Raw genomic sequence first — 10,381 nt, 5'->3', positions numbered from 1 at the left:
TAAGCAAATTAGTCTTTTCAGAGTTACTTTTTAATTCAAAGTCTTCAGAAGGTCTACAAAAACTGTCTAAGTGTTTCCAAATGCAACAAGTACCATAATAAAACCACAAGAATAATAATGTTGTAGCTGCTTTTCAGAAGGTTCGGCAGAAATATGTACTCATATCCAGCAGCTTTGTACTAAGTGTTTCAACATCGATTCAGCTGATTAAGGTCTTGTACAGGGCTGTGATGCTTGAGAAACTGAAAATGAATGGTTGGGCTGAGACAATGTAAAATATATTTAGGAGTAAGAAAAATTAACTGAATTTTTAAATAAAGTTTTACACGTTTGAAGGTTCCAGCTACTGAAACGTAATCTTTTGCTCTTTTATTGTCAGATAAAGCTATAAATATGAAGGCCATGATGGACATTTGTAATGCTATATATTTTATAAAGCAAGTTGTTGTTTATAAAGTTAGTTGTCGTCCTGCTGCTCTGGTACACGTGAAGTATGCATACACAGTGCATGTTGTTACATACAGTATAATAATATATCAACTACAGTACCTCTGGGAAGATGAAATGAGTTGACTGAAACAATAAAAGAGTACAGTACATACTGTATATCTGTACATACTGTACACTTGAAGCATTCATTATACCTCTATAGAATTTCTGCCTTGGGCCCTGTCTTATCACAGCTGTAAAAGTGGGTCCCTGGTGGATAAGAGGCAACCACACCTACATAGTATGAGGACTATATGTATATGCACTGATGACAGTGTAAGGACATGATCATATACTGTATCCTAAAAAGGAAATGTGTACGTAAAGTAGTTTACTCCACTGTAAATGTTTTATAACTTATACAACCTCAACTGTTTTAACCACAATCTGCTCCTTGTAAGGTCAACAGTGATTCAACAAATGAAAAAAAAAAAAGTTTTCAGCTCTCCTGATTTAGGCAAGTGCACAGTGGCAAGTTTACATAAACTCATGTGTTCTGATTTATTTGGCAATAAAAACAGATATGATCACCAATCAGCTCCACATAGTGTAGTGTGACCAGTTTCACAGCACCAATTATCATACACTGATGCGTTCATTACACCTCAGCGGAATTTCAGCCTTTGTCCCAGTCTTATCACATGTATAAAACAGCACTCCCCGCTAGAACAGAGGCACATCCATCCAGTGTAAGTTGTATAGGTAAGTTAAGGTTTAGTAGCTTACATTTTAAAGGTAGGTTTTATTGATTTCATTTTAGAAAAGCACAACAGCTTTTGTCTTTGCCGAACACTCCGAGGAAAAGGCTTAGCTGACACAGCATGGCTCAGCTAACTATCTTGGCCGGTAAGTTATATACTTTCAGTTATATATAAATCAGAGACCATAAACATTCGCAAAAACGTTCTAAAAAATGGCTTTGTTTTCAGGACTTTCCCTTTTGATGTGTCTTCACGTGGGTAGGAATTCAATATTTAACTTATTTTCGTATCCTTGACAGTTGCCAAACCCTGAACAGAAATGTAAGTCGAATTTCTTCTATTCTTTCCAAAAGTGTCGTCAGCCAAACTGGTTTGCTACTTCACCAACTGGTCCCAGTACAGACCAGGTGTTGGCAAATATCTGCCTGCCAATGTGGACCCCAACCTCTGCACACACCTAATCTATGCCTTCTCAATAATCAGCCCTTCCAATGAGCTGACACCCTATGAGTGGAATGATGATGTTCTCTACAAATCCTTCAATGAACTCAAGAATCGGTGAGTTATTCCTGCCATGTCCACTGTTTTAGTTTGTTTTCTCCCAAAAGCAGCTGTTTCTCCAAAATATCAACCTTCTGTTACTTGTGAAAAACAGCCTTTTTACCAGGTTTTTACCTTTGTGGCAGGCAGACGAGCAAATCCTCTGGTCTAGTTCATGCTACTCCTGCATTTAGCTGCACAGATTAAAATATATGCATGTGACAAAAAGACTAATTCATAATGTTTCACTCCAAATTTTTTTACATTTACATTTCTTAATTTAGCAGACGCTTTTTTCCAAAGCGACTCACAAGTGAAGTTTATAGCTACAAAAAAAACATTTTACATGTAAACTTTAAAAATGAGCCTGGGTAGGAATTTATCTGAGCATCAGTTGTAAATATCTTCTTGACCAACCTATACATTAGTGAAAACAAGGGACCAATAGAGATTTAGTTGTTAACTATATTAACTACAATATCTATATGGTTATGTTTATGGTTCATTTGATATCAGACCTTTTCAGGGGGAACCAGATTGTTTTTGTGTGTGTTTTATCTTTACATAAGTAAAGGATTTATGTTTTTCCTTATCTTAATCGTACTGTAAATCTCCATGTTTTTGCACATTTTCTCAGAAACCCACACCTGAAGACTCTCTTGGCTGTTGGGGGTTGGAACTTCGGAACAGCACAGTGAGTCTGCAACAACAAGGAATCAAGCAGCTGTTGGGTAACAATATATAATACAAATCCCATAAACAGCATATCTATAGTTTGCTTTATGTCTTTATAGATTTACTATCATGGCTTCATCTCCGAGCAACCGCCAGAGGTTCATAGAGTCCTCCATCAGTTTCTTACGATTGCACGGCTTTGATGGGCTGGACCTGGACTGGGAGTATCCTGGAGCACGGGGAAGCCCCCCAGAGGACAAGCAGAGGTTTACAGTGCTGTGCAAGGTCAGTTTGGAAATGAAAACCGTGCTTGGTCTGCAGGATTGACAAAATCTTACAGGATACCTCATCAACATGGCTTCCAGATTTGTGATATAACAGTGTGACTGAATGATTTCACACTTACACTTAGGAACTACTTGCTGCCTTTGAAAGAGAAGCTGCTGAGACCAATCAAACACGATTGTTGCTCACAGCTGCAGTGGCTGCTGGGAAGGGAAACATTGACAATGGTTATGAAGTAGCTGAAGTATCCAAGTTAGCTCATGTGAATAGAGCAATTATTGTACATCCTAACTTGTCCTTCTTGATGTATCACATGATCCTTGTGTTTTGTGCATCTGACAGGTTTCTAGATTTTATCAATATTATGACCTATGACTTTCATGGAGCATGGGACCCATTCACAGGTCATAACAGTCCTTTGTACAGGAGCTCCTTCGATCATGGTGACAACATCTACTACAATGTGGTGAGTAAAATCCTCAACAACTTTCCCTCATTATCCTGGATAGCAAAGGATTTTGTTTTGTTTTTTTGTTTTTTTTTTAATAATTGTATTCCTTTTGACAGGACTTTGCTATGAGGTATTGGAGAGACAATGGAGCTCCACCAGAAAAGCTCATTAGTGGATTTTCAACATATGGACGCACATTTCGCACAATATCAGCAGTTAGCGGCATTGGATCACCAGCCAGCGGACCGGCCTCTGCTGGACCCTACACCCGTGAAGCTGGATTTTGGTCCTACTATGAAGTAAGTAAAGGATCAACAGTAGAACAAAACTTAATCAGTGAAAAAATAACAAAGATGCCACATATAATTTTGAGGATGTTTCAATATAATTTTCTCTTGTTTACACAGATTTGCACTTTCCTCCAAGGAGGGAGCATCTATTGGATTGATGAGCAAATGGTGCCCTATGGCATTAAAGGCAATGAGTGGGTTGGATTTGATAACAGACAGAGCTTTGAAATTAAGGTAATACAGTAAAAAATATATAAACTTAGCTCTCTGTGTTCATCTCTTCACAGTGAAGCTGCAAACTCACCTCCTACAGTTTACAGTACCACAAACTGAACACAAGGTGGCACTTCTTTCTTTCTTTCAGAGGAGGAACAAATTTTTGTTAGAATAGAATCTCTATTACATGTTAGGTATGTTATACAGCAGATTAAAACTATAACCCAGGGTGTTTAAAGTCCAAACCACTCATAAAACAAAGACTGCTTTTGAGGTCTGGATCTACCAAGAAATCCCAAGATAAGTCCAGAGTATCAAATGAATGAATTAAAACTGTAGAAGAACTGTGGGAGAACTGTGTTCACCACTTTTGTCTGCAAAATGAAGAGAGAATGAGGGAATCACAAAACTTTACTACCACCTGGTTTTACTGGACATGAACACTGAGCAGCAACCAGCCACACAGCTCTGAACATAACGGCTTTGAACCCAATTTAGATTTTTGGAATAACTTGTTGTTGTATGTTGTATAAAACAACTTATTACTAGATATTTTTACTCAAACCACAAAACCTGTATTTTAAAGTGCAGCATTTTGTTTCCCCACAGGCACAGTATGTGAAAGATAAAAAGTTTGGAGGAGCCTTTGTCTGGTCTCTAGATCTGGATGACTTTGCTGGACAGTTCTGTGGACAGGGGACGTATCCCCTTATTAGTTATTTGCGCTCTCTTCTGAATTCAGGTAAACAGAAATTAGACCCCAACACTGCACAGCATGTCAATGCTTTATCACTTCTACCTAAAAAGTAAATTCTTCTATTTACAGTCTACTCTCTAAATTTAAATGTACTTTATCTCGCTAGATATTCTGCCCCCTCCTCCTGTAACCACACATCAACCAGAGATAACTACAAACCACACAGACCCAGCCAACACCGCCAGTGCTGCTACTGCTGCCAGTGCTACAACTGCTGCCAGTGCTTCCGCCACATCTGTTGTTCCTGGAAGCGGTTTCTGTGCTGGGAAAGCTGACGGACTCTACAAAAATGACAAAGATAGCAACTCCTTTTATCAGTGCTTCCACGGACACACACAACTCCAGAGATGCCCAGTTAATCTTGTTTTTAGTGACAGATGCAAATGCTGCAACTGGGTTTAAATAAGCCCCTCTTTTGATAATTCTCTCTTTATTTTTTCCTTCTCAACGAAAAATATATGCAGTAAATTCCATCCTTTTACATGATGCAGCATGATTCCCTAAAACAATAAGACAAAAACATACATGAATCATGTGCAGCATTTGACATATGCACTTTGATATTACTACTTCTTTCAAAGTCTTGCAAATAAACAATTAACTGACATAATTTTATTAACTATTTTAGATCCACTGGGACACTTGGTTGTTTCGTTTAAAGTCTGCTAGAGAAAAATGTATTTCCTCCACTTGTATAAACAGTATGATTAAGAAGCCAGTCATGATCACATCAAACAACAACAAATTAGTGCTTACACTACAGTAATATATATGGTATTTTGGGGGGGTTGATACTAAAATAATGTGAACATTTTTACAAACTGGGTTTATACGAGTGAATAGTATTTTTTCAAAAACAATACAGATATAGTAGAATAAACAAACAATCTTGTCAGAAACTGTTTCCATTTACTTAGCAGTGACCCATGTTCATTCAAATCTGGTTATATTACTTATTTTACAGTTCATCCCTGATCATTAACCTGTTGAGTGCAAACTATGTAATAGTGACATCGTATTTTTTGTTGTAATACTGATACATTTTGAAATGTACATTTGAAGCTGTTTCATTATCTTGGTGAGAAACTGGCTGTGACTACCATGTGTTAGATTTTGGCACTGACACAAACAGTTTTTAGTTATGAACTGAAGACATTTCAAAGCACCAATGACAGGACGATTGTGACATTCTGCTCTGTAAATGTAAATGTATGATTTTTGCACCACATTGCAGAAGAACAACACATCTCTGTCAATAATTTGTGTTCCAAAACATGCTTTTCTTTCTGAAGTCATACTGTATTTTTTTTTTGTTTTTTTTATCAGTTGGAGTCATTTCACCTGGGTGAAGCAACTGGTACATGTCCTAGACTTTGGTTAATAGTTAATTTTCTGGTTAATTATTACCATGATCTATCTATATATACTTAGCAAAACAAAGATATTTGGTACTCTATTACTGACTTAGCAAGAGCTCATCCAAGCACAACCGTCATGAGCAGGCTATTTCTAATTGCAGGTAAGGCCCAGTGAAAAGATATTGCTTTCCTGGAATTTATGTTGATGAAATATTTACTGACTAATATAATATGCAACTTTAAAGGTCTCTGCCTTTCCCTTGGCAGTTTGGGTGAGTTCAAAACTTACAGTATCAACTATTAATAATACAAACCCTTAGTAGCAACTGGTATCTGGATGTTTATTACTGTTGAATAATGTGTCCAAAAAGTAAAGATCTTTCATTTTTAGTCTCGTCTTCTAGACTGGTGTGTTATTACACCAACTGGTCCCAATACAGACCAGGCAATGGGAAGTTCTTACCTTTAAATATTGATCCAAACCTGTGCACCCACTTGATCTATGCCTTTTCTGGTATGAATGAAGCAAATGAGTTGGTTACCATAGAACAGAATGATGAGCAACTCTACAATGCCTTTAATGGACTCAAGCAGAGGTCAGTCTAAAAGTGTCTGACAAGTCTAATTAACAACAATCACTGCTGCCAGGTAATTTTGCATGTGTCCACAGGAATCCAAATCTCAAAACCCTGTTGGCAGTCGGAGGCTGGACATTTGGAACACAGAAGTGAGATACTTGTCAAACAATTAATAAAGCTTCCTGTAAATGTATACATATGTCTTCATGTTATCAAATTTGTTTCCCAAACATGCTACTCAGATTCACCACAATGGTGTCAACACAAGCCAATAGGAATACATTTATCCAATCTTCTATCAATCTACTGAGAAAATATGGGTTTGATGGATTAGACCTGGACTGGGAATACCCTGCTGCTAGAGGGAGTCCTCAGGAGGATAAGCAGAGATTCACTGTGTTATGCAAGGTCAGACCCAGAATTACTGTGCTGATGTTAAGCTGATAGTGAACATGAAGTGACTTTTTCTTCATTTCTGGCTGTATACAGGAACTCCTAGAGGCCTACGAGGCTGAGGGAACGCAAACCGGCAAGCCAAGATTGATTCTCTCTGCTGCTGTTGGAGCTGGGAAAGAAATCATTGATGCTGGTTATGAAATTGCAGAGATTGCAAAGTACACTTAAATGTTATCACGTTTTCCCCATAAATGGCTGCCATGTTATTTTAGCGACTTTGATCTCACCTGCATTATTTTAGGTACCTGGATTTCATTAATGTGATGACGTATGACTTACATGTTACATCGGAGACAGTGACAAGACATCACAGCCCCTTATACAAAGGATCCCATGACACAGGAGACAACGTTTACTTCAATACTGTGAGTACAGGATTCATTTTTTAACTGCATCATCAGTGTAAACCTACACTTCATTCTCCTTTAATCACAATTTTTTCATTTTTGTTAATGAGTGTCTTATCGTGCACCTGTTGTTACACACTTTCAATTTCAGAATTTAGTGTATCTATAAATGCAAAGTGAAGACTGACTTGAAGTAATCATAACATTGCTCAAGTATGTGATTCAGATACTCAGTTAAGCTTCAGCTCCTCTGGATAGGTGAGCAATAGTATGAACTGATATGTGAGGAGCAATAAGGAAACGATTTCTATTGAGTGATGCTCTGTTAAGTAAATCATTCTTAATGAAACCTGAGATTATTGCAGCCATCTTTTTATTTCATTGGGCTCAGCTTTCTATATGCACATGATCACACTGGTTGGAATTGTGCAGTAATTAGCATTTTCTGAGATCATTGTTCCGCATCAACTTCATCTCTTTTTTCTTTACGCTTCAGGACTTTGCCATGAGATACTGGCGAGACAAGGGAACACCGGTAGAAAAGCTAAATATGGGCTTTGCTACATATGGGCGAACTTATAACCTGTCAACTCAGTCCAGTGATGTTGGAGCACCAGTCAGTGGCCCTGCTACTGCAGGTCCTTTTACAGGAGAGGCCGGTTTCTGGTCGTATTATGAGGTGAAACTTTTTATTAAACTCTACACTGTATGTTACTGATAATCATCAAAATAAATTTGAATTCATCAGTTGAATAAAAAAAAAATTCTGCCCTCTTTACAGATTTGCACTTTTCTTCAAGGAGCCAGTGTTCACATGATTGGGGACCAGAAAGTTCCCTATGCCACCAAACAAAACGAGTGGGTTGGATATGACAACAAAGACAGTTTTGAGACAAAGGTAGACACATGCTTCTGTGGAAATGTTGTTGAACACCCAAATAAAATTGGTGTATAAATCCAGACATAGGTGCTGAAGGGTTGCTATCATTATTTATTCAGGTTCGTTACCTAAAAGACAACAGATTTGGAGGAGCCTTTGTCTGGGCTCTGGATCTAGATGACTTTACTGGAGAGTATTGTGGACAGGGAAACTATACTCTCATCAACTATCTTCGCTCTCTTTTGGCTTCAGGTAAGTCAACAGGATATAAACTCTTTAGCTGCATATTCACAAAGCATTTGTGCTTTGATTATACTGAAAATGACCTCTACTATTATTTCTTTAGATTTGCCCCATCTTCACAATGCAGACACTCTCTCTATAGATGGTGACCAACCTTAGACGACACTTTCTCCAGGTCCTGCAACCACTGCTTCATCCAAAATAGCCGATAAAAATTTCTGTGCTACAAAGTTGGGTGGGGTTTATAGGAAAGCCGATGCCCCAGGTTCATTTTATAGCTGTGGTAATGGCATCACCTGGATCCTAAACTGTCCAGATAATTTAGTGTTTAAAGACAGCTGCAAATGCTGTGATTGGCCCTAAACCCTTAAACACACATTATACATTCCACAAAATCAGACTAACAGTGAGGAAAATCATTCCTGACTTTTTAATGAATGAATGAATGGACAAATGTATTTCCTGTTTAGGTTTTGGCTTCTGGGTTTTTCTACTGAGTCACAACCTAAAACAGTGTACACATACTAATGATTTTGTACTGCACAGCAGATACAAGTTTGACATTGTAAACTCTATGTACAACACTCTATACAATGAAAAAAACAGCTTAAAGTGTCACTGATCTGGGTGTCTGTCTTTGAAAATGGAAAGATTTTTTTCTTTGAAATTATATTATCATTTCCAGAGTGCGTTGTAATCAGTAGAAAGGTTGTTGCTTTTTTCCTAGCCAAGTACAAATTATAATGAATTCTTCTGAATAATGAATAATTTACGTGGTGCTAGAATATACTAATACACAGCCATACTGCAGCTCCTCCCTTTGTGTGTTCTTACTGTATGTTTTCTTCATTTTAATGGGCTTTTTCTGAGGTGATGGATGATGGGTATACTGTAGCTTTAAGACTGTCTATGCACTACGTACAAAAGCATTGGCCTCTGAGCTATAAATTACTAAAAAAAACAAAGTAGGAAAATAAAGCAGCAGCCAGCAGTATGACTCTCCAGAGTCAGTTGGTCCTACTGTAGGTTTAACTATAAATGTGACTTTTAGTTAGAAAAAGGAATGTGCCAAAATATACTTGTGTCATGAGCCAAAAAACTCATTATCATTATCATTATTATTTCTACAGTACGGATAATTTGACGGATATCATGTTCATTCTGAGCTCTTATAAATGCTAACCAGTTTCTCCTTTCTCTGCTTATTTTTTTTAAACAATTACTCAGAAGCCCGTTTCTCTACCCTTCCTCTTTATTAGTTTTTATTTACATGTTTTATTTGTTTACCTTTTCTGTTATTCCAAATTACAATGCTGACATGATTTTACAGTTATGATCTTTTTTTTTGGAACAGACACCATGACGTTTTCTAAAAGTGACACAATACAAAGGTAGCTACTGTACTGTCTCACTCGCTAAAGAACAGATGGGCCATTCAGTGTGAACCAGAATGAGGAATTCTGTTTTCTGCCCTGCAGGGTCAGAATTATATTACAGTCATGTCTGTTGTTGCACCTCAGATTTGGTTGTGAAGCCCTCCATATTTGTTGGAATCAGACAATGGTCAATGGTCATCACAGTGGTCATTGTGCCCTCATCAGATCTAATTAGGCTCTGGACACCAGAACGTCTTGTCTATGATCTGATAATTGACCTTAGCTTCCTCAACAACTGCACCTCAGAACTGCAGTTACACTGTACAGGAACATCTAAGTCCTTCTTTTGTTCATGTTCAGTGATTGACATAAGTCAGCATACAGTTGGGTGCAATAGCTTGCAACTCCTTTTATCAGTGCTTCCACGTTGAAATGTACATTTGAAGCTGTTTCATTATCTTGGTGAGAAACTGGCTGTGACTACCATGTGTTAGATTTTGGCACTGACACAAACAGTTTTTAGTTATGAACTGAAGACATTTCAAAGCACCAATGACAGGACAATTGTTACATTCTGCTCTGTAAATGTAAATGTATGATTTTTGCACCACATTGCAGAAGAACAACACATCTCTGTCAATAATTTGTGTTCCAAAACATGCTTTTCTTTGTGGAGTCATACTGTATGTTTGTTTTTTTATCAGTTTGTGTCATTTCACCTGGGTGAAGCAACTGGTAC

At 37.6% G+C, this 10,381-nt stretch overlaps 2 protein-coding genes across 2 annotated transcripts; both read left to right on the top strand.

Annotated features, from left to right (window-relative positions):
• Positions 1-879: 879 nt before the first annotated feature.
• LOC137139107 (acidic mammalian chitinase-like) lies at positions 880-5,699 on the top strand. Its single transcript, XM_067525874.1, has 11 exons — positions 880-1,335; positions 1,419-1,448; positions 1,544-1,748; positions 2,368-2,424; positions 2,525-2,690; positions 2,818-2,942; positions 3,033-3,156; positions 3,258-3,440; positions 3,549-3,665; positions 4,257-4,389; positions 4,511-5,699. The coding sequence occupies exons 1-11, from the start codon at positions 1,311-1,313 to the stop codon at positions 4,804-4,806; spliced, it is 1,461 nt and encodes a 486-aa protein (XP_067381975.1). The 5' UTR covers positions 880-1,310; the 3' UTR covers positions 4,807-5,699.
• A 56-nt stretch (positions 5,700-5,755) lies between these two features.
• On the top strand, positions 5,756-10,321 carry LOC137139109 (acidic mammalian chitinase-like). The gene is made up of 11 exons (XM_067525883.1): positions 5,756-5,923; positions 6,008-6,034; positions 6,154-6,358; positions 6,433-6,489; positions 6,583-6,748; positions 6,830-6,954; positions 7,038-7,161; positions 7,640-7,822; positions 7,925-8,041; positions 8,143-8,275; positions 8,370-10,321. The coding sequence occupies exons 1-11, from the start codon at positions 5,899-5,901 to the stop codon at positions 8,423-8,425; spliced, it is 1,218 nt and encodes a 405-aa protein (XP_067381984.1). The 5' UTR covers positions 5,756-5,898; the 3' UTR covers positions 8,426-10,321.
• The last annotated feature ends 60 nt before the right edge of the window (positions 10,322-10,381 follow it).

Source organism: Channa argus, chromosome 13 (assembly GCF_033026475.1).
Source record: "Channa argus isolate prfri chromosome 13, Channa argus male v1.0, whole genome shotgun sequence".
NCBI lineage: Eukaryota > Metazoa > Chordata > Actinopteri > Anabantiformes > Channidae > Channa > Channa argus.
Note: the sequence above shows the minus strand (reverse complement) of the source record. Positions and strands in the feature narration are given on the sequence as shown.

Bases quoted from the DNA above. Each gene is read 5' to 3' on its own strand.
- LOC137139107 (XM_067525874.1), top strand. From the start codon at position 1,311: ATGGCTCAGCTAACTATCTTGGCCG. The intron at 2,425-2,524 runs GTGAGTCTGCAA...ATGTCTTTATAG, and splicing joins TGGAACTTCGGAACAGCACA to ATTTACTATCATGGCTTCAT. The intron at 2,943-3,032 runs GTTAGCTCATGT...TGCATCTGACAG, and splicing joins GAAGTAGCTGAAGTATCCAA to GTTTCTAGATTTTATCAATA.
- LOC137139109 (XM_067525883.1), top strand. From the start codon at position 5,899: ATGAGCAGGCTATTTCTAATTGCAG. The intron at 6,359-6,432 runs GTCAGTCTAAAA...ATGTGTCCACAG, and splicing joins TTTAATGGACTCAAGCAGAG to GAATCCAAATCTCAAAACCC. The intron at 6,490-6,582 runs GTGAGATACTTG...CATGCTACTCAG, and splicing joins TGGACATTTGGAACACAGAA to ATTCACCACAATGGTGTCAA.